At 43.1% G+C, this 24003-nt stretch overlaps 1 protein-coding gene across 1 annotated transcript; it reads left to right on the forward strand.

The window, feature by feature from the left end:
• Positions 1–1526: 1526 nt before the first annotated feature.
• spaca9 (sperm acrosome associated 9) lies at positions 1527–21818 on the forward strand. Its single transcript, XM_078227558.1, has 3 exons — positions 1527–1670; positions 7799–8001; positions 21482–21818. Exons 1-3 carry the CDS (start codon positions 1527–1529, stop codon positions 21816–21818), a joined length of 684 nt encoding a protein of 227 aa, XP_078083684.1.
• Positions 21819–24003: the final 2185 nt, after the last annotated feature.

Here is a 24003-nt window from a genome sequence, read left to right on the forward strand (position 1 = left end):
CAAAGGGGTGGAGGTTATGTTACTGTCACATAAATCTTTGGTTAGACTCCATTTAGTGTATCGCATTTATTTCTTCAGAAAGAATATGTTGGCCTTGGAACGTGGACAGAGCAGATTCACAGGAATGATAACGGAGCTTAGAGAGTTAAATTGTGAGGTGAGGTTGCACAAACTTGGCTTATAGTCTCTTGAATTTGAGAAGTTAAGGGATGATCTGATTGAGCTGTCTAAAATATTCAAAGGATTCAGTCCAGTAGCTGCGGATAAACCACTTCCTCTGATTGGGGGAATCAATAATGAGGGGACATAGTTTTAAATCAAGAAACACCTTTTCACACAAAGGTTGATGGGAACCCTCCTTAAAAGGCTGTGGAAACTGCATGGAACAACATTCCGAAACAATGATCTATAAATTTTTGTTAGGTGAAGATACCAAGGGATATGGAGCTAAACTGGTTAAACGAGATTGAGTTACAGATCAGCCATGGGCTAAATGAATGACAGAGCAGGCTGCAGGGGCAAAATGGCCCCTACTTCCTAAAGATTCTTGCAATGTGAAAACGTTTTATGAAAGCTGGTTAAATTGTGCTAGAAATACATCTCTGAGAGGCCTGCATCTATCTTTTAATATCAGGTCAGTAAGGTTTTTTTTTAGCTGAAACCAATCATATATATACTGCTATGGAAAATTTATTATAACACAGCACTCTCATGTTTTTTTGATTTGATTTGATTTGATTTATTATTGTCACATGTATTAACATACAGTGAAAAGTATTGTTTCTTGGTGCTATACAGACAAAGCATACCATTCATCGAGAAGGAAACGAGAGAGTGCAGAATGTAGTGTTACAGTCACAGCTAGGGTATAGAGTAAGATCAACTTAATGCAAGGTAAGTCCACTCAAAAGTCTGACAGCAGCAGGGAAGAAGCTGTTCTTGAGTCGGTTGGTATGTGACCTCAGACTTTTGTATCTTTTTCCGGAAGGAAGAAGGTGGAAGAGAGAATGTCCGGGGTGCGTGGGGTCCTTAATTATGCTGGCTGCTTTGCTGAGGCAGCGAGAAGTGTAGACAGAGTCAATGGATGGGAGGCTGGTTTGCGTGATGGATTGGGCTACATTTACGACCTTTTGTAGTTCCTTGCGGTCTTGGGCAGAGCAGGAGCCATACCAAGCTGTGATACAACCAGAAAGAATGCTTTCTATGGTGCATCTGTAAAAGTTGGTGAGAGTCGTAGCTGACATGCCAAATTTCCTTAGTCTTCTGAGAAAGTAGAGGCGTTGGTGGGCTTTCTTAACTATAATGTCGGCATGCGGGGACCAGGATAGGTTGTTGGTGATCTGGACACCTAAAAACTTGAAGCTCTTGACACTTTCTACTTCTGTCCCCATTGATGTAGACAGGGGCATGTTCTCCTTTACACTTCGTGAAGTCGATGACAATCTCCTTTGTTTTGTTGACATTGAGGGAGAGATTATTGCTGTCACACCAGTTCACCAGATTCTCTATCTTATTCCTGTACAGGTATGAATGAGCTGAAGGCTACCTTGCGAGATCTGGAACAACGCTACTTACTCTTCAAACAGCAGCAATTCACATTTGTTGCTGCCCTGGATCACACACGTGAGAACGCTCATGACAAGACCAAACCCGTGTCTACTCTTTCACAGGTAAACAATGTGTGTTTATTTTATTAGAGCTTCTCAGAAAGGAGGATTTTGCTTGAATCAGAGTTGTATTAACTGTAATATAAAACTATTGCACTAATATGTCAGATCAGGAGTGCAATCTTCCAAAGAAATGGCACATTGTCAGGTTCTGATTTAAGACCAGCGTGTTTCTCCCCAGAGAAACAGCCGATATTCCCTCCAGATCGTTAGCACTTTGTCAAAAAAAGCAGGGAGGGAGGTGTGTTTAGCACCATCATTCTTGAGGGGCGGGGCCTAAAGATACCAGCAAGGCTGAATCCATTTGGATTTTAAAGGCTATCCTGATTTCAAATTAAAGCTAAAGACCCCTCCCATGGACATTGGGACCCCTGGCAGACAAGGGGAACATCCTCAAATCTCAACCACAGAGAGGCAACACTTAATGTACAGGTCACCACCTCTTATGCCCCCCACACCACACAGCCATCAGCGTGACCCGGCCCCACCCATTCCCCATCATCATTGGCATCGGGGCATCAGAGCCCCCAGCCCCACAATGCAGGCATACCCTCCCCATCCCCTACTGCTGTGTAGGCACAATGCTCTCCCGCCTCCATTGCCAGCTCTCTGCCTCCCTCCACATAACCCTAGTGGGGTTACCTAGAGGCCCCTCCCCTCACTCTGAACTCAAGCCCCGCCCTTTGCAGTGCCAGGGTGCCAAGGGGCAGTGCCCTACCATATCCCTGAATACCCGGGGGCAGCTATGCTGGTCTCTGCACCCCTGGCGTGGTCATCTTGTCTGCTGGAGAGCAGTTGTGATTCCTGCCAGCGTGACACCACACCAGGGGCGGGGGGAGAGAGGGTAACATCTGACACCCCACAGAAGCAAAGGTGTTAAAGCTGTTTAAGAATACTCAAAACTATTCAAATTGATGGTAATTAGATTCATGCCCTCACTAGCTGTGAACCCGATTATGTTGCCAGCAGAGGGTGGGGAAGATCTCATTCTGAGATCTCCCTGGCGCAAATCCCCTTATGGCCTTCTTGTGACAGTTAACAGCCATAACGCGACTTGCACCTGTGGCGAACAGGCCCTGAAAATCCCCTCCCACATATCACTAGAACTCAGAGAGATGCACCTGGAAGAAGCCTCATGCTTTCCTATCCCTGTAAATAGTTGTTTTTAGTTAATAAATGTTTGGAAGCTCCTGAATGCCTTGTCTCTAATAGTCTCTGTTAAGTACACCCTGTGACCATTTCTGATGACACTTCACTCCTACGGCTGTTTATTGACTAATGTTTATTTCAATTGAAACTCAATTAAATCCATTTAGATCTACATCTGACCTACATTTAAATCTGAAAGTGCTTCCACTTAATGATATAGATCTATAGGATCTGTAGGATTCTATATTCTATAGACAGTTACATGGGTAAGATGGGTATAGAGGGATATGGGCCAAAATAAGGGCAATTGGGACTAGCTTAGGGGTTTTTTAAAAAAGGGGCAGCACGGTAGCACAGTGGTTAGCACTGCTGCTTCACAGCTCCAGGGACCTGGGTTCGAATCCCGGCTCGGGTCACTGTCTGTGTGGAGTTTGCACATTCTCCCTGTGTCTGCGTGGGTTTCCTCCAGGTGCTCCGGTTTCCTCCCACAGTCCAAAGATGTGCGGGCTAGGTTGATTGGCCATTCTAAATTGCCCCTCAGTGTCCCGGAATGCATAGGTTAGAGGGATTCGTGGGTGGATATGGGGATAGGGCCTGGGTGGGATTGTGGTTGGCGCAGACTCGATGGGCTGAATGGCCTCTTTCTGCGCTGTAGGATTCTATATAATGAAGTCCCCACTATGGGCATATCAGATGTCATCCCAATCAACCACTCAATATATTTATTTCACAGTTGTAAAGTCATTTCATTTTAACTCTTATGTAGCACATGGGTAGGCTGGCATTTGGAATGTCGTGTCTTACTTTTGGAATCCTCCTTGGGACCTCGGAGGCTTCAGAGAATGGCAAGGATGATTTCAGGAGGGAGGGAAGAACTGAGAAAGATAGCGGAAGGAATATGATCCAGATTTGTAAAATTCTAGATAACATGGATAATGCAGGTTACCTAACATGCTTGCTTAATGAGATTCTGAGTTTAGAATCATATTCCTGAGGGAGGCCATTAGCTTAGTAAAAGAAATGCATACAAGTTGATTTTGCAGTGCTCAGCATAGCTATGAACGCACAAAAAAAAATCACAAATACCTCATTAACTCATCACTGTATCATATTTATTTATATTTTGTGGTGACCTTTGACCCTAAAGCAGTAGGATAAGGAAAATTTGTCACTTCTTTAAAAGGCTGGTGGAATCTGTAACTGTTTTTAATAATGTCTGGAAAGGACTTTTAAGAGTTTGCATCAACAGCAAAGAGATAATGTAATTTTCTTGGATAATAATACATGGTCCACATGACTGGGCTACTCTTGACCTAGAAGTAGTACCAACAGAAAGGAAGTTAAGAGAGAAGCAGTGTGGCTGGCATACACAAGGGGAAAGCAGTGGACAGAAAGGAGAACTACAAACAGAGGAGCTGAAGGTGATGGGTGCACGGATGCAGACACAAAGAGAAAGCAGGCAGAGACAGAGAGAGGAATGCACCAAATCCTTGTGAGAGGAAGAAGCACTCTTTGGAATTGGTCAGATTTTCTGTTTGGCAGAAAAGGAGACAGAAACTCCTGGAAACACTATGTGAGCTGATTAAAAAGATCTAAGACATGGAAATCTGTGTGAATAGCTGAGACGCTAAAGAGCTGGGTGTTTTCCCAGAAGTTGCTAAACTGTACACACTGGCATGACATTGGTTGGTTGGTTGAAAAGGAACTCTGGAAAACTTCCACTATCAGGGCTGTGGTGATCTGAGGGAGAGCGGATTTGTGGAAGTGTGCTTGCTGATGATAGTACACTTGAAACTCAGAGGTGAAATCTGCTGTCAGATAAAACTCCTGACCTAACCTATGTGAATAAAGACCAGCTTTTGTGGAGCTGTGTAGACATGTAATCATGATGTGGAGATGGTATTTGTATTGGTACATGATGTGGAGATGGTATGGCATGGTATTTGCTACCAAATAAACCTGTTGGACTTTAACCTGGTGTTGTGAGACTTCTTACTGTAGACATGTAATGCCATACATGCTGAAGGGGATTGCTTATGGTTGTGTAAGGTGTATCTTTGTTGTATCGACTATTTAGAGTGATATTTACTGGGCGGGGCGGGGGGGGGGGGGGAGGGGGGACGGCGGGGGGCAGTGGCATTGTCACTGGATTAGTAATCCAGAGATCCAGGCTAATGCTCTGGGGACCCGGGTTTGAATCCCACAATGAAAGATGGTGAAATTTGAATTCAATAAAAGTTTAATGATGACCATGAAACCATTGTCAATTGTTGTAAAAACCCATCTGGTTCATTAATGTCCTTTAGGGAAGGAAATCTGCTGCCCTTACCTTGTCTGGCCTACATGAGACTCCAGAGCCACAGCATGATCATTATGATCATGGCTGATCATCCAACTCAGTAACCTGTTCCCGCTTTTCCTCCACATCCTTTGATTCCTTTAGCCCCAAGGGCTTTGTCTGACTCCTTCTTGAAAACATGCAATGTTTTGGCTTCAACTACTTTCTGTGGTAGAGAATTCCACAGGCTTACCACTCTCTGGGTGAAGAAATTTCTCCTCATCTCAGTTCTAAATGGTTTACCCTGTATTCTCTATCTGTGACCTCTGGTTCTGGACTCCCCTGCCATCGGGAACATCCTTCCTGCATCCACCCTGTCTAGACCTGATCTGTAAGTGTTCATTCTTCACATGCTCAAAATTCAGCGTATAGCCACTGTTTCATATTAGAATTTTATGGGTTTCTATGAGATTCCTCCTCAGTCTTCCAAACTCCAGCGAATATAACCCTAACTGACTCAATCTCTCCTGATATGCCAGTATGTTCCTTGACTCGTTGACAGGTGGAATTGTGTGTTAATTACACCAAGCGAGTATTTAATTTCCGGTACCAAATAAAGTTTAAAATGAGCTATCCCTCCCCCCTCAACTTTTCCCAATGTTTATTTTATCTCAGATTTTTGTTAATTACTGCATTTTGTGGTGAATAAATACTTTGAGCCATTTTTTCTTCATAATCTGATGATACTGGTGATGAGGCTGGCATGTTATGGGGCGAATTTTCCCGTTCCACCTGTAATGGGAATCAGATTGGGCGAGGGGCGGACCATGGAAAGGCCCATTGACCTCAGGCAGGATTTCCAGTTTTGGGGCAAATGGAAAGTTGGAAAGTTTTTTTTTATTAGTCACAAGTAAGGCTTACATTAACACTGCAATGAAGTTACTGTGAAATTCCCATAAAATCCCGCCCTACCTTTTCAGGTGTGGTGACATTAAGTTTGGAATGATTAGATAAAATTATCCTCACTCTATATGATGCTTATGAAGTAAGCCGCGTAATGAAACTATGCCTCTAATCCAACACAAGTATATTATTAGCAGTTTTATTCATTGGGGTCAATGCAATAACTGATACGGGAAGTTGGAACGTGCACATAGTTTCGGTAAGGCTGTGCTATTCTGGGGTTTAAAACACACTGGATTTGTTTTGTTTGCTTCATATAAGGATCATCATAATGGGAAGATCTCCTTTGATCACTGTTCTAGTATAGCAATGAAATGTGTTACTTTAGATCATTTTTATGATATAGCTAGAAATAGCGAACATAATATTTAATGATATCACTGGCACAAATTGACCAAAGGAAATATTGCTCCTTTTTTTGGACCAGAGTTTAGGAAACTTTCTGATTCATGTTGATAAAACCATAGAAACCCTACAGTGCAGAAAGAGGCCATTTGGCCCAACGAGTCTGTACCGACCACAATCCCACCCAGGCCCTACCCCCATATCCCTACATATTTTACCCACTAATCCCTCTAACCTACGCATTTCAGGACACTAAGGAGCAATTTTAGCATGGCCAATCAACCTAACCCGCACATCTTTGGATCTGTGAGCTCATTCTTCACATGCTCAAAGTTCAGCGTGCATCCACTGTTTCATATTAGATTGGGGTTCAGTTCCGGCTTCAGGTTACGGTCTGTGTGGAGTTTGTATGTTCTCCCCATGTCTGCATGGGTTTCCTCTGAGTTCTCCGGTTTCCTCCCACACACCAAAGATCAGGTTGATTGGCCACGCTAAATTGCCCTTTAGTGTCACGGGGACTAGCAGGGTAAATGCGTGGGATAACGGGGATAGAGCCTGGGTGGGATTGTTGTCATTGCAGGCTCGATGGGCTGAATGGCCTCCTTCAGCACTGTAGGGATTCGATGAATCTATAATGCACAAACGTAACAATGGTGGGTTTTCTGGAAATGATGAATAAATGAAGTACACTGTAGATTTTCAGTTATGTAATTGGTCATTTTATATTGTGAAAACTACTACAGTGCAATGGACAAGGTCAAAAACTTCAATCCCCTCAGTCTCTCTTCTATTGCCAGCAATGAGGCCAGGCAACTTCTCTCTCTAAAAGACATATAAAAAAATGATCATGGGCTCGTGTACCTCTAATCAGCCAAGGAGCAGCCTGGAGACCTAGAGCAAAGCCTGTCGTCTGAGCCACAGAGTGTCCAATGTAGAGGAACACGGCAAGGAGAAGTAGGAAAACCATTTTGAAATAGGAAAAACATTTTGAAATAGGAAATTTTGTTATAAAACTTTCATCTGTTTTTCAATTTTTACTGTCTAAATTCTAGAAATGATGTGGAGATAATTTGTGAACGACGTTAAGGTACCGTTATGGTGGCACAGTGGTTAGCACTGCTGCCTCACAAGCGCCAGGGACCCAGGTTCGATTCCCAGCTTGGGTGACTGTCTGCATGGGTTTCCTCTGGGTGCTCCAGTTTCCTCCCACACTCCAAAGGTTAGATGGAGTGGCCATGCTAAATTCTCCCTCAGTGTACCCGAACAGGCGCCGAAGAGTGACAATTAGGGGATTTTCACAGTAACTTCATTGCAGTGTTAATATAAGCCTACTTGTGACACTAATAAATAAACATTAGATTAATTTAGATCTTTATTTTAACTCTTCTCTGTGCAGGTTCAAAATTATCTGGACCACTACTGTAACAATTCAACTGACAAGAGGATCTTGATCATGTTCCTGGATCTCTGCAAAGATCTCAGTGATTTTTGTGGTCAACTTGAAGATATAAATCCCAAAGCTTGCTCACCCGATGATAGACTGGAGAAGTGCAAACTCCTTCTCAGCTGTAACAATGACATGTCCAACATTCGAGCCAAGTAAGCCTTCTAAAGTTATTGTGAAAGTAATGTGTAGCGTTCGCATCAACGCAACTAGTCTAGCTTCACAAAGATCTGCGATTTTGCGGAAGAAAGGTATGGCTAGGTGTGATCCAGTAGCTCAAGTGATTAAATGTTGAAATTTAAGGTCAGAAGTCACATCCCAAAATTCATTTACCTAACCTCAGATCAGTAAAGAAAGAACTTGCAATTATATAATGCCTTTCGCTTTTTGAAATGTAGTCACTATTATAATGGAGGAAATACGGCAGAGAATTTTCACACAGCAAGATCCCACAAATAGCAATGGAATAATGATTAGCTAATCTGTTTTACTGATCATGGTTCCATTGGCCAGGACGTTTGGTGAACTCCTCTGATCTTCTGTGAAATGGTACAGTGCCACATCCACTGGAGAGGTGGAGCCTTAGATCAAAGTTTTACCAGAAAGACAGCACCTCCAATAGTGTTGGAGTCTTGAGTGGGGCGTGAACCCACCACTTCTTTGATTCAGAGACAAGAATTCTCTGACCAAGAAGACACAGCTGACAGTGGACTCGCATTGCTGGGTTTATCTGACAGATCCCTGGATAGAATTTGGGTAATAGTGAAATCTTTGGCATATTTTAAACTTCAGGAAATTAGATCAGATAACTTTTCAAGTGTCAAATCTTTCTGTAATGGATAGTGGGGGGTGATGTTTTGTGATTCAATTTATTAGTAATCTACATGAGGGGGTGTTTTGTGATCCTATTTATTAATAATCTAAAGCAAACTCGAGTTAGGATTAACTCAGAAGGTTAAGTTTATTTCACATTCAAAACCTGGGGGAGGAGTGTTAGCAACTTCCCACCACACACACACACATACACAGCTCATGTACAGACACATAAACACACACACACATGGACAAACACACACATATACAGTATAGGGGGGATAGAAAAAAAAATGTTTGATAGTGCAAGAACAAGATAAATATATATTAGTTCACATGATTTCCAGAATCCAAACTCAGAGTCCAGTGAAGAATTCTTACATATAGGTGTTCAAATGCAGATGGCTGAAGATCGGAATTATAACATTTGTTTTTCAGTTGGTGCTGATACCATAAGATGAAGTAGGTACACAGAGACTGGGTGGGTGCTGTAGGCAATTGTGGGTAGTCTTCCAAAGAGACAGGTTTTGAGGTACAGGCTGTTGTTCTTCTTGGAGGGGTCTGCTTCTTAGCGTTTCCCCAGTTGGATGTTACAGCAAACTGTCAATTTCTCAATTCTCAAAGGCACATAGATATTTTGAGTCATATTACTGTCTTTCTCCACAATGGCTTCAAAAGGGATGTCTGTCTAGTGTCTGGAACCGGCTTTAATTTCATAATAACGCCCCAGTCTTTAGTTGTTGAAAGAATTACCATCCATATTGGGGCCTGGTGTTGGAAAGCAATTGTTTCGGCAGACTCGATGACTCCTCTAGTAAGGTGAGCTTGTCAGATGCTTGTTCTCTTTTGAATTGCACCTGGACAGATGTTATATAAATCTGTAGTAGCTTTGCAGGCATAATGAGTTTTGAAGTGTGAGTCTCTGGTTTTTGTGATTACAAGGGGTCTGTACAATGAGGTGAAAGATTCCCTGGCTGAGAAATGCATTATTTTGTTCTTGTAACTCCCAGACAAAAGACTAACCATGTGGTCATGTGACTTGTAGCAGCCCTCTTTTTTGGTTCAGCAGGAAATAGCAACTAGGATAAAGTTTGCTTCTCATGTCATAGGAACCCAACATTATCAATAGCTTATTCATGTCCAACAAAATACATACTTTTCAAATCCCATTTGGCTGCTGTCCTGAATCCAAGTCCAATATTTCCATCTCCTGTTTTCTCTCTTGGTCCTAGATTTCCTTGTGCCTAGAATGAATAAATAAACCCACAAGCTGTTTGCACAATCCCAAATTCTAGGGAAATAACAGATATACATGGACAGAAAGCTTGAAAACATCAGAGCTGAAGAGCTGTGTGTTTCTTCTCATTAACCAAATAAACTAAGTCAACAAACTGTGGGATGAATTAAAAATGCGGTTCCTCAAAGGGATACTGCATCAAAGTAAACAGAATGGGAGAGCAGTGTGTGTGCTGCTTCGGGCCAAAGCGAAACTGAGGCTGGATCAAATGACACACTTCCCTTAAAGTGATATCACGCTAAAATCCCTTCAAGGCATATTACAACACTTGCCGCCCACAACCTTATTGTAACTGGTTGCATTCATGTCTTGGCTTTGATCGAAACTTAGCTTATGGGTGACAGTACCTTTAAGTTTAAGTTTATTTATTGGTGTCACAAGTAGGCTTACATTAACACTGCAATGAAGTTACTATGAAAATCCCCTAGTCACCACACTCCGGCGTCTGTTGGGGCACACTGAGGGAGAATTTAGCGTGGCCAATGCATCTAACCAGCATGTCTTTCAGACTGTGGGAGGAAACCCACGCAGACACAGGAAGAATGTGCAGACTCCGCAGAGACAGTGACCCAAGCCGGGAATCGAGCCTGGGTCCCTGGCGCTGTGAGGCAGCAGTGCTAACCACTGTGCAACCGTGCTGCCACCTTTCTCCTGACTGAAATCTCCCCACTTGGCTTTATTTCCCACCTCACCACACCCCTCCCCCCCAACCACTAGAATTGTAGTGATTGCATGTGGCTCTTATCTGTTCGATACCATCTTCTCTTTAAAGCACCTCAACCTGTTCCACACCTCTCATTTTTCTTGAAGTCCTTGTTGCCCCTCATTTTTCTCCTCCAAAATATCTGCCACCTTCTGCACTTTGCGACTACTCAACCTCAGTGATTTCAATCTCCATTTCAGCTCCCCTTCTCCTCTATCCCTGGAATTCACTGCCTTCCTGCCCACCTGCTTCCACCTTCAATAAAATGCAGCCTCTACCCTGCCTCGGCCCTCTGGCTACTGAAATCCTCACACATGCTTTTGTCACCTCTAGATTTGACTATTCCAATATATCGACTCATTTCCACATCACTTGGTAAAGGAAACACATCTGTACTGTTAAAGCTTGAACATATCCATGTTTTTAGTTATTGCTCTTAGGGAATTATATTGGGGCATGTTGGAAAATTTTACTTGTCGAACAAGACCCAACTAAATCATCTTGCAGTATTCAGGAGCAAGCTGATAATTCCTTTCAGTCAATGGAGTTATAATGCTGAGAAGAACATTAAGTGGAAGCCAAAGCATTTGAGAGCAACTGAGTCCAAGAGAAAAATGTTAATATAGCTACTCGAAAGGATAAGACAATTTTACAGATAAGTTTATAAAATCATAGAATCTCTATAAGATAGAAGGAGGCCATTCAGCCCATCAAGCCTGCACTGATTGCAATCCCACCCAGACCCTATCGCCGTAACCCCACGTATTTACCCTGCTAATCTCCCTGACACTAAGGGGCAATTTAGTATGGCCAATCAATCTAATCTGCACATCTTTGGACTGTGGGAGGAAACCAGAGCACCTGGAGGAAACCCACGCAGACACAGGGAAAATGTGCAAACTCCGCACAGACAGTCATCTGAGGCCGGACTTGAACCCGGGTCTCTGGCGCTGTGGGGCAGCAGTGCTAACCATTGTGCTATCGTGACGCCCTAAGATTAAATTGTGTATTGGGAAGAACGTCATTTTTAATGTTTTTATTGTATTGTAAACTTTATTTTGTACTCTGGACATTTGACTGTGAAAAAGAAAAATGGTAGGTAAATGTTTATTGAGTTTTTAAACAAATCATTCATGGGATATGGATGTCACTGGTTAGGCCAACATTTATTGTCCATTCTCTAATTACCCTTGAGAAGGTGGTGGTGAGTTGCCTTCTTGAAATATTCCAGTCCCTGGTGCACCCACAGTGCTGTGAGGAAGGGAGTTCCAAAATTTTGACCTAGTGACGGTGAATGAACAGCAATCTAGTTCCAAGTCAGGATGGTTTGTGGCTTGGAGGGGAACTTGTTGCAAATGGTGGTGTTCCCATGCATCTACTGCTCTTGTCCTTCTAGGTGTTAGAAGTCGCAGGTTTAGAAGATGCTGTTGAAGAAGCCTTGGTGAGTTGATGCAGTGCATCTTGTAGTTGGTACACACTGTTGCTACTGTGAATAAGTGGTGAAGGGAGTGAATGTTGAAGGTGGTGGGTGGGATGTCGGTGAAGCGGGCTTTCTCCTGGATGGTGTCGAGCTTCTTGAGTATTTTTGGAGTTGCACTCATCCAGGCAAGTGGAGAGTATTCCATCATGACTTTAACTTGTGCCTTATGGATGTTGTACAGACTTTGGGGAGTCAGGAGGTGAGTGACTATCCAGAGAATTCCCAGCCTCTGACCTGCTTTTGCAACCATAGTATTTATAAAGCTGGTCCAGTTCAGTTTCTGGTCAATAGTAACCCCCAGAATGTTGTTAGTTCCTTTTGTTGTGGCCTAAAGGATTTTGGAAAAATATTTGAGCAACTTCATTGGTTCAGATTCTGCTTTCCTTTTAATACATTTCACTCCCAGTCCATAGTTGAATTGAAAGCCAAGCCAATCAGATGAAAAAGTAGCACAAAAGTTTGCATATAGACTATGTGGCACTTGAAGTGCGACAGGGGCTGCAGTGTGATGATTTATTATACTATAGATCATGAGATGTGGAACTGACATCCTGCCTTCACAGCTCTTACAAGTGATGTTACCATTCACATTGCTCTATAAATATATCACTTCAAACTGATGAGACCGATGCATTGGAAAGAGTCATAATCTCCAGTTTCTGTGCAAGTGATTCATAGATGAAGGTGTTAGCTACATTGACAGCCACATGTATCTAATGTTCATTGTTATACATTTGCCATCTTGTGCCAGATGACTTTCCTGCAGGAATTCTTTTATCCTGCTGTTAACACTTTACTTGCTACAAAATTTGAGGTACGATGCTTTACAACAAACTTCCAGACTTTGTAATGTTCAGCTAAAGTTTACTGAGGGTGTCACAGTGCTTAGCACTGCTGCCTCACAGCACCAGGGACCCGGGTTCAATTCCAGCCTTGGGTGCCTGTCTTTGTGGATTCTGCACATTCTCCCCATGTCTGCGTGGGTTTCCTCCGGGTGCTCCGGTTTCCTCCCACAGTCCAAAGATGCACGGGTTAGATGGATTGGCCATGCTAAATTACCCCATTGTGTCAGGGGGGTTAGCGGGGTAAAAACATTGGGTTATGGTGATATGACCTGGATAGGATTGTTGTTGGTACAGGCTCGATGGGCCAAATGGCCTCCTTCTGCACTGTAAGGATTCTATGAAAAGATGACTATAACGCACCTTAGATAGTTGCTTCAAGTTAACATTGGAAAATTTTGCTTGACTCTCTGCTGACCTTTGCACTGCTATAGCACACGCTATAGAATATGACTATGAGATGCCATTGATCTGGCAAGCAAAACACAACTCCAGGCCACCAGAATTTCAGCTGTGTAGCCATGACCTTGATGCTTGTCATGTTGGCCCACTTTGGCAATATGATGTTTCTCACTTTGTCTTTACTGGCCACTTAATTTTCATGAAAAGTTAAAAATGCTTTTAATGTTTCTTGCTGCTTTGCATGCTGTTGTGAAGAGTTAAGTTTTTGCAACCATTTGAAAATGTTGTGAGAAAATTAGCATTTGCATGCAAAACATTTCTTCTGAGCTTCACACTTCATTAGTTTTCAGTATGGCCTGTCATCATTGACCTTTACAATGTACTTATTGCTTTCCTGATCATACTCTGCATCATTACCTAGGTATGCAAAATTATCCATAGCATTTAACTTTGTTGCCCCATTGTAATCTTGGGTTTCTTATAACATTGATGCGATGTAGCCTATGGATAGAATCATAGAATCCCTACAGTGCAGAGGTTCTAGACTCATAGAGGTTTACAGCATGGAAACAGGCCCTTTGCCCCAACTTATCCATGCCGCCCAGTTTTTACCACTAAGTTGGTCTCAATTGCCCGCATTTGGCCCATATCTCTGTATACCCATCTTACCCATGTAGCTGTCTAAATGCTTTTTAAAAGACAAAATTGTACCCACCACTACTACTGCTTCTGGCAGCTCATTCCAGATACTGACCATCCTCTGAGTGAAAAAACTCTCTGGACCCTTTTGTATCTCTCCCCTCTCGCCTTAAACCTATGTCCTCAGGTTTAGACTTCCCTACCTTTGGGAAAAAATGTTGACTGTCTACCTTATCTGTGCCCCTCAATATTTTATAGACCTGTATAAGATCACCCCTAAGCCTTCTATGCTCCAGTGGAAAAAGTCCCAGTCTATCCAGCCTCTCCTTATAACTCAAACCATCAATTCCCGGTAGCATCCTAGTAAATCTTTTCTGCACTCTTTCTAGTTTAATAATGTCCTTTCTATAATAGGGTGACCAGAATTGTACACAGTATTCCAAGTGTGGCCTTACTAATGTCTTGTACAACTTCAACAAGATGTCCCAACTCCTGTATTCCATAAGAGAGAGAATAGAGCCAACGTTTCGAGTCTGGATGACCCTTCGCCAGCTCTGATGAAGGGTCATCCAGACTAGAAATATGGGCTCTATTCCCTCCACAGATGCTGTCAGACCTGCTGAGATTTTCCAGCATTTTCTGTTTTTGTTTCAGATTCCAGCATCCACAGCATTTTGCTTTTATCAATTGATAATGTGCTGGATATCAATCGTCAAATGTATAAATATGGAGCAGTCTTGGGGGAAAAAAATCTTGACAATGCACCTTATTTCAGCTAGTGTTGGAAATCCTGTTGTCTGTCCAAAAATATATGTCAAAGTTCCTATTCAAATCTCTGACAGCATCATCCCACATAGTTGTGAAAAGCTCAGGGAAAGCACAAAACATTACTTAACACCATTTGCTATGAAGAAAAAGATTTGCATATATATTGGCATCCAATTGTGCCTTTACAAACATTTCAAAGCATTTCACACATGAACTACATCAAATTAATCATTAAGCACACAGCTGATCCCACAAATGGCAATGAGATGAATGACTCATTTATCTTTTATGGTGTTGGCTGAGTGAGGAGTGTTGGACAGCATATCAGGAGAGCTCCATACTCTCCACTGGGATATTCAGCATCAATTACATTAACAGGCACCTCAGTTTAACACATAAGGTGAGAGTCACTGCTCTTGATGTCTAGGCAGCCCTTGTGTGTGGCATCAAGGAGTCCAAGCAAAATTGACCTCAATGGGAATCGAGGGAAAATCTCTCCACTGAGTGAGACATAGCAAAAAGGAAGATGTTTATGATTGTTCAATCATCTCAGTCCCTAGGATATTGCTGGAAATTTCCATTCCAGGACTTAGTTCAATGGTGAGAGTGGGAAGGGGAGAGTTTCCTGCCACAGTGGGAATTCATGCCAGACCACGCAATACTGGGGATTTCCGAGTTATATCAGGGCGGGTCAGATGGCTTGTGCCACCATGTGCAGGAATTTCTCAGAGAAACAGCCCAGGTCCAATCATCTTCAGCTGCTTTGTCAATGGCCTTCGGAAGGTCAGAAGTGGGGATGATCACTGATGATGGCAGAGTGTTTAATATCATTTGGAACTCCTCAGATACTGAAGTAGTCAGAAACCACATGCATTGAGACTTGGACAACATTCTGTTAAGCGACAAGTAGCATCACTCCATACAAATGCCAGGCAATGACCATATCCAACAAAGAATCTAACCATCTCCTGATAACATTTAACAGCATTATCATTGCTGAATCCCCTATCATCAGCACCAAAGGTTACCATGGACAGCTATATAAATCATAGAGTCCCTACAGTACAGAAGGAGGCCATTCGATCCATTGAGTCTGCACCCGACTCTCCGACTCAGCATCCTACCCAGGCCCTATCTCTGGAATCCCACGTATTTACCCCACTAATCCCCCTAACCTACACATCGTGGGACAGTAAGGGACAATTTAGCATGGTCAATCAACCTAACCTGCACATCTTTGGACTGTGGGAGGAAACTGGAGCACCCAGAGGAAACCCACGCAGAGACAGGGAGAACCTGCAATATCCACACAGACTGTCACCCAGAATTGAACCCGGGTCCCTGGCACTGTGAGGCAGCAGTGCTAACCACTGTGCCGCCCAAATGAGCAGGTCAGAGTTTGGGAATCCTGTGGCAAGTAACCTACCTCCTTACTTCTCAAAGCTTGTCCACCACCTACAAGACACCCAAGAGGGAGTGCAGTGGAATGGTCTCCACCTGTCTGGGTGAGTATGGCTCTGATAAAAGATCATTGACCTGAAATGTCTACACCTCAGTGGGTAGAAATTTCCATTCCAGGGCATAGCCCCATGGTGAGAGTGGGAAGGGGGAGAGTTTCCCGCCACAGTGGGAATTCACGTCGTACCACATGATATTGGGAGTTACCACGTTTTTATGGGGTGGCTGGATGGCTTGTGCCCTGCCATCATGTCCAGACAACATATTTGGAAGGTGCCTGGACATCAATGTACCCACCATCCAAAGAGAATATCCAACTCCTGAGAGGTCCTGAATGCTTGATACACACAGTGTTTGCGAGTACAGTCACTGGAGGCTTCCACATCCTACTCCCCCACTGTGCAGGCGGCACGGTGGTACTGTGGTTAGCACTGCTGCTTCACAGCGCCAAGGACCCAGGTTCTATTCCTGGGTCACTGTCTGTACGGAGCCTGCATCGTTCTCCCCGATCTCCGTGAGCTGCCCCAGGCTTTCTTGCAGGAAAGCCAGACATTTGCATGCTGTTGGTTCTGGACTGGTGTGAAAACCCACTGGCAGTGCCCTTTTGGGTAGGGGGGGAGATGATTCCAGTCGGGTCTTCGTCTGTATTCCATTAACTAGATGCAAAGTTGGCCTCTGGTGGGAATGGGAATCTGCCGTGATGGGCGGGAGTGCACCGTGCAGCCGCCATTTGATTTGATTTGATTTGATTTATTATTGTCACATGTATTAACATACAGTGAAAAGTATTGTTTCTTGCGCGCTATACAGACAAAGCATACCATTCATAGAGAAGGAAACGAGAGAGTGCAGAATGTAGTGTTACAGTCATAGCTAGGGTGTAGAGAAAGATCAACTCCATGCAAGGTAGGTCCATTCAAAAGTCTGACAGCAGCAGGGAAGAAGCTGTTCTTGAGTCGGTTGGTACGTGACCTCAGACTTTTGCATCTTTTTCCCGACAGAAGAAGGTGGAAGAGAGAATGTCCGGGATGCGTGGGGTCCTTAATTATGCTGGCTGCTTTGCCGAGGCAGCGGGAAGTGTAGACAGAGTCAATGGATTTTACACTGGCGGAAAAAATGACATTTTGGCTCACCCTTCCACCCCCCCCACCCCTGCCTACCCGCCATTATACCCACCACAGAGGATGTAGAAAATTCAGTCGTTTCTCTGTCCATAGATGGTGCCTGACCTGCTGAGCATTTCCAGCACTTTTTTGTTTTTAGTTTAGCACCCAATCCAGTTCTTCCACCACCTTCTGAAAGTTTCAAATATTACCACCTCATGAGTTTTCCTCTGACATTAATTACATTTTGAAAGCCAACATGAATGCAAAAAAAAACTTATTTACCGCGCATCTTGTTAATTCTGGCTTTAACTCATTTTCCTTCTCTTTACATTGAAATATTGATATTCAACTGATGGAGAATCTCAGTATCTGCTCTCTGAACTTACTTATCTACTCTAGACTTTCCTATTCCTAATGCCAGCGAACTCCTTCCTTAAATATTAAGATCTAGGCTCTGTTGACCGAGCTCCATCTGTTCATTCAATTCTGGCTCGAGAGAGGAAGTTGCTGTGAATTTCCTTGTTAGTGGGAAGCCCTGCCAAACAGGTGCAATATTTGATCTATATACACTGTGTTACTTTTTTTAAGAGGCAGAAGAAGCAGAAATGCTCCCCTGGCCCCCAGTTAACATTTAGAAACATAGAAACATAGAAAACTACAGCACAAAACAGGCCCTTCGGCCCCACAAGTTGTGCCGAACATATCCCTACCTTTTAGGCCTACCTATAACCCTCCATCCTATTAAGTCCCATGTACTCATCCAGGAGTCTCTTAAAAGACCCTATTGAGTTTGCCTCCACCACCACTGACGGCAGCCGATTCCACTCGCCCACCACCCTCTGTGTGAAAAATTTCCCCCTAACATTTCCCCTGTACCTACCCCCCAGCACCTTAAACCTGTGTCCTCTCGTAGCAGCCATTTCCACCCTGGGAAAAAGTCTCTGAGAGTCCACCCGATCTATGCCTCTCAACATTTTATATACCTCTATTAGGTCTCCTCTCATCCTACGTCTCTCCAAGGAGAAAAGACCGAGCTCCCTCAGCCTATCCTCATAAGGCATGCCACTCAATCCAGGCAACATCCTTGTAAATCTCCTCTGCACCCTTTCAATCTTTTCCACATCCTTCCTGTAATGAGGCGACCAGAACTGAGCACAGTACCCCAAGTGGGGTCTGACGAGGGTCTTATACAGCTGCATCATTATCCCCGGACTCCTAAACTCAATCCCTCGATTGATAAAGGCCAGCACACCATACGCCTTCTTAACCACCTCCTCCACCTGCGGGGCCGATTTTATAGTCCTATGGACCCGGACCCCAAGGTCCTTCTGATTTAAGCCTCCCCTGCTTTGTATACCCTCAAACCCCTTTTCCCTCCAACAAGACTCTCCTGAAAACCATCCTACTCCCCCCACCGTGCGGGTGGCGCAGTGGTACAGTGGTTAGCACTGCTGCTTCACAGCGCCAGGGACCCAGGTTCGATTCCCGGACTTGGGTCACTGTCTGTGTGGAGTCTGCACATTCTCCCCGTGTCCACGTCGGCTTTCTCTGGGTGCTCCAGTTTCCTCCCACAGTCCGAAAGACATGCTGCTTAGGTGCATTGGCCATGCTAAATTCAGGCACAGGAGTGTGGTGACTCGGGGATTTTCACAGTAACTTTATTACAGTGTTAATGTAAGCCTACTTGTGACACTAATAAATAAACTTTAACTTAAACCTAACTTAACATTGCCCACATTTAGCGACAGCAGCAGAAAAGTACAACACAGCAACAGGCCCTTCGGCCCTCCAAGCCCGTGCCGACCATGATGCCCTAACTAAACTAAAAAAAAAACTTCTGCCCTTACTTGGACCATATCCCTCTATTCCCTTTCTATTCATGTACCTATTTCAAGTTCTGTTCCTGCCCGATTGCTGCTTCCTATCTACTTCAGGCAGGTGACTGACTGGCAACATGTAGACAAAGCCCAGAGCATCAAATTGCCCGGGCCTTTCAACGCCAATGTTAAGCATGCAGGGGGCATCCACTCAATTCTCACCCCAGTTAAAATCAGGGTTGCACTCTTTGGTTCTCCCTGCAGGTAATTTTTGTTAAGGTTTCCTTAAAACAAGTGCTAGAATCAGGCACTGTTATTAAACAAGGCAGTATCTTTAACATCAATGGAAAGTGTAAATGAATAACTCACATCTCAGGCTTGATGTGCATACTGCTTGCCAATACTAGCTAGAACATCTTGCCCCTATTAAATACACACATCTGAAATAAATAAAATTACTAATGTGGGATTGTATCTTGATCCTTCACTCAATATGAACACTAAAGGGTGGCAGATGTGAGATATGACTTCATGCGTTTTGTAATTGAATTGTTCCATAATAACCTTCAGTGATGCATAGTATCTTTCTATAAACTTATTGCATTTTGTCAAAATATGGTATATATCCACGTCATGTGGAATGTGGGGGGTGGCAAAGATATGTGGCTATGAGAGATGATTAGAGAGACAAAGGAATCCGATTTCAAAACCTTTGAAATGTCAACACTGACTTGTATATACTTGGAAAGTTGTTGATCTGTTACTGTGATATATTTTCAGTCCTCCCTCACCCCTTGCACACACACACACACCATCTCCCAATAAATGCACCATTTTCCAAGCTGTAGCACAAAGAACGTGAATGGACCTTATTTTCAGATCTCTCGGGGCAAAGCTGTGGACATCTAATCCCCATGCAGATTGCTTCTCGATGAACTTGCAGTAATAGCATCGCAATCGTTAATCCTTTTGTGTGCGCCTCATTGCACATTAAGGGCACAGAGCACAGTGACAGTTGCTGTCTGTATTGTCAACCATAGTAGACAGGAAATCCAACAAAAAACAGAATGAAACACCCACATAAAAATTGAAACGGTATATATTATAAATAATAACAGCCGAGGAACCTCTCAAAACGGCGTGCAACCATCAAGTTCTAACATTAGTTCACAGAAACGATGGTTATTTGACTTTTCATTTGTATGTGCATGAAATGCCAGTAGCCCGTGCACCGCACACAGAAAAGATGATTGCCTTACAATTGAATGATGCTTGGCAGAACATCTTTAATGTGACATTAATAGTCAGCTTTGGTTGCCTTTTCCGTGGCTTATTATTATAAATCCAATTATTTTAGTGTCCGGTCACTGACAATTTCCTCCTACGCGAATTTAGCTTCTATGCTGTCACCTTAAAATCACTTTGTTCAACACCTCTACCAGTTGAGGTTTTGGTGTTATTGCAGATCAGGTTTGACATGAGGGAGAAAAAAAAAATCTCTCGATCCAATTAATTTCGTAGGACCGTCATTTTCATTACAATGGGAGGAATATGAAAATCTTGGCGAAGCAGAACATGTTGGGTTCACACGAATACCGTATGGTTACAAGGATGGTTACAGTGGGGTTACCTCTTTATTTGTGACACAGAGCATTGATTCAGTGGGTGACAGCAGTGATTCCATATCTGACTAACTCCATAATTAACTAGAGCAAAGTTAGAAGCTGTAACTGATTAATATTGGCCCGAATCCAACTTCTACCTAGAATCTGTTTGGTGCTCATTTGAGGCCAAGACTAGGGGCAGCACGGTGGCACAGTGGTTAGCACTGCTGCCTCACAGCACCAGGGACCCCCCCATGCAATTCCTGGCTTGGGTCACACTCTGTGCGGAGTCTGCCCGTTCTCCCCATGTCTGCGTGGGTTTCCTCCGGGTGCTCTGATTTCCTCCCACAGTCCGAAAGACGTGCGGGTTAAATGCATTGGCCATGCTAAATTCTCCCTCAGGGTAACCCGAACAGGCGCCGGAGTGTGGCGACTAGGGGATTTTCACAGTAACCTCATTGCAGTGTTAATGTAAGCCTACTCGGGACACTAATAAATAAAAACAACCTCTGAAAGAAAAGAAGCATTGAAATTTCGAAGAACCTTTGTCCCCAATTCTGCTTTTAGTTCTTTTGGATAGTAGACAGGAGTCACAGCTTATAATTTGGGTAAAGATTATATACAGTAATGGAAATCTCGGGCTAACTTTGCTGTGGTAAGTGTATTGGGTGGTAAGATTTTTTAGTGCTATCTTATTTTGATGCAGATATCCGCATGATGAAGTGAATCACCTGAGCTGCGATGAATCAAAGCACCACTATGGTGCTGTGGTCAGCATCTTGCCAGTTTCTCTGGATTTGTTAAGGGAAGGTATTGGCGTCATTGAATCAGCCCAGTACGAAGCTGCGAGAAATAACAGGTATGCTGAGTGCAAGAAAGAGGAACCACCAGAGAGCAAAGACAACAGCGTACAAACCATTCAAATTTCGAGGAACGATTGTGAAAAAAAAGCCATGAAATGGAAAACATCCATCAAACAGAAAACTAAATCGTTAAAGTCCAAATCACCATGGCTACCACCTGGTAAAACCAATGGTCTTTGAACCCTTGCAATACACAAAACGTCCCATCATAGGTCCATCATTAGAGCTGAGAATGCCTCAGTTGCCTGCGACAGTGGTTATTAAATAGTTACAGCCCTTCCACCCTGGAGAAAGATAGAGCATTAGAAATAAACTGAACAAGTTGTTACTGGATTTCTGCACCGCACATTTTCCTATTTTTTTTTCAAAAAGTGGTTTATTTTCTAACAAAGCTTTTCTCTTTTTTTTGTCACTAACTAAAACAAAAGACTTGCATTTCCTCAGGACCCCCTCCCCAAAACCTTTTTACAGCCAATGAAGTATCTCTAACGTGTAGTCACTGTTGTAATGTAGGAAATGTATCGGCCAGTTTGCAGCACAGCTCTTGTGATAATGACGAGATTTTTTTTTGTTAGTGACATCGGTTGAGTGATAAATCTTAGCCAGGACACCACACATCTTTTATGTTCAATCCAACTGGCAGACAGAGTCTTGGTTTGATGTCTCATCTGAAAGGCAGCACCTTCAACCGTGCAGCACACCCACAGTGCTACAATGAAATGTCTGCCGAGATTTTATGCTTCAGTTCCTGGAATGGGACTTGAACCAGAATCTTTCTGACTTCGAGTGCTCCCACAGAGCTACACCTGAAACCTAGTTCCATTCCATTGCCTTAGTGGGCAGATGTAGTTAGAAACATAGAAACTAGAAGCAGGAGTAGGCCATTCGGCTCTTTGAGCCTGCTCCACCATTCATTATGATCATGGCTGATTATCAAATTCAATATCCTGATCCCCCCTTCCCCCATATCCGTTGATCCATTTAGCCCAAGAGCTATATCTAATTTCTTCTTGAAATCACACAATGTTTTGACCTCAACTACTTTCTGTGGTAGTGAATTCCACAGGTTCACCACCCTCTGGGTGAGGAAATTTCTCCTCACCTCAGTCCTAAAAGATTTACCCTTTATTTTCAAACTATGACCCTTAGCTCTGGACTCACCGCCATCGGAAACATTCTTTCTGAATCTACCCTGTCTAACCTGTTAGAATTTTATAAGTTTCAATGAGATCCTCTCTCACTCTTGTAAACTCCAATGAATACAATCCTAACCAACTTCGTCTCTCCTCATAGACCTGCCATTTCAGGAATCAGCCTGGTAAACTTTCGCTGCACTCCCTCGATAGCAAGGACATCCTTCCTCATATTTATTTATGCTGAATTGTACAGATCAAGCAGATCTTGTTCTTCAATCTTTGAAATCTGGGCATCCACAATACTGGTGATGGACCAATTACCCTCAGTCATAACAGGCTCGGTAGAAAAAATACAAGCCAGTGCCCCTGCTTCTGTTTGCTATCCAGTACCCCTTTGCAGAAAGAACCTATCTGTGCACATTGGCTGAGGTCAGTCAGGATTGAGCCCTATTGTGCTGATCCCTGTGTTTGAATAGCCTACAAACACCAGAAGGCTGCCAAAAACATGTTAGACTTTATCCCTCACTTCCAGGAAAGGTTGGAAGGGAATTAGAGGATGAAACTGTTGTTGAGAGACTTGATGTGTGCTTCAGTGCTTGGTTTCTCCTCCATTCCAATCTGATAGAAACAATCAAACACACTTCCCTTTTCTCAAACTGTATTGAATTCTTTCCGTTCAACTGAGTGGTCCAAAAATATGAGCTAAGTACATGATTAGCTAACAAGGTACAACTGTGATTGAGAGAGAGGCCAAACACTTCTCTCCTTGAAGGTAATCTGTTTGTGTCTTACAAGGGAACTGATGAAATTGTATTTAGCCGTTAGGTGGATTCTAATCAGTGATCAGTTGGGGAGTTAGTGCTATATCCCCTTGTAAAATATGTTGCTATGTTTGTATATTTAGTACCTATATTAGAGTTTAATTAGTTCATTAGTAAATTGAAACAAGATTATTTCTGGAACAAAATAACTGTCATTTAATGTATAATTTAGTTTTGGTCAAGCATTTCAATATATTACTGTGACGTTGCAAGAAAATGAGTATTCCATGGAGTCAAAGTACAAATAGAGTTTAAATACATCTCAGAGATGATGTGTATTGTGTGTCACTACAGACGTATCCACTTCCTTTAAGAGGTGGATCTACTGTAAAGCCTGTAATGTGGGAAATGAAAATGTTCAGCCAGTTTGATGTATGTATAGATTAAGGTGCATTATTGGAAAATAGC

The sequence above is a fragment of the Mustelus asterias genome, chromosome 13 (assembly GCF_964213995.1).
Source record: "Mustelus asterias chromosome 13, sMusAst1.hap1.1, whole genome shotgun sequence".
NCBI classification, from domain to species: domain Eukaryota; kingdom Metazoa; phylum Chordata; class Chondrichthyes; order Carcharhiniformes; family Triakidae; genus Mustelus; species Mustelus asterias.

Coding starts and splice junctions, on each gene's coding strand:
- spaca9 (XM_078227558.1), top strand. CDS start 1,527: ATGAATGAGCTGAAGGCTACCTTGCGAGATCTGGAACAACGCTACTTA. Junction 1,671..7,798: donor CCGTGTCTACTCTTTCACAG/GTAAACAATGTG, acceptor TTCTCTGTGCAG/GTTCAAAATTATCTGGACCA. Junction 8,002..21,481: donor ATGTCCAACATTCGAGCCAA/GTAAGCCTTCTA, acceptor ATTTTGATGCAG/ATATCCGCATGATGAAGTGA.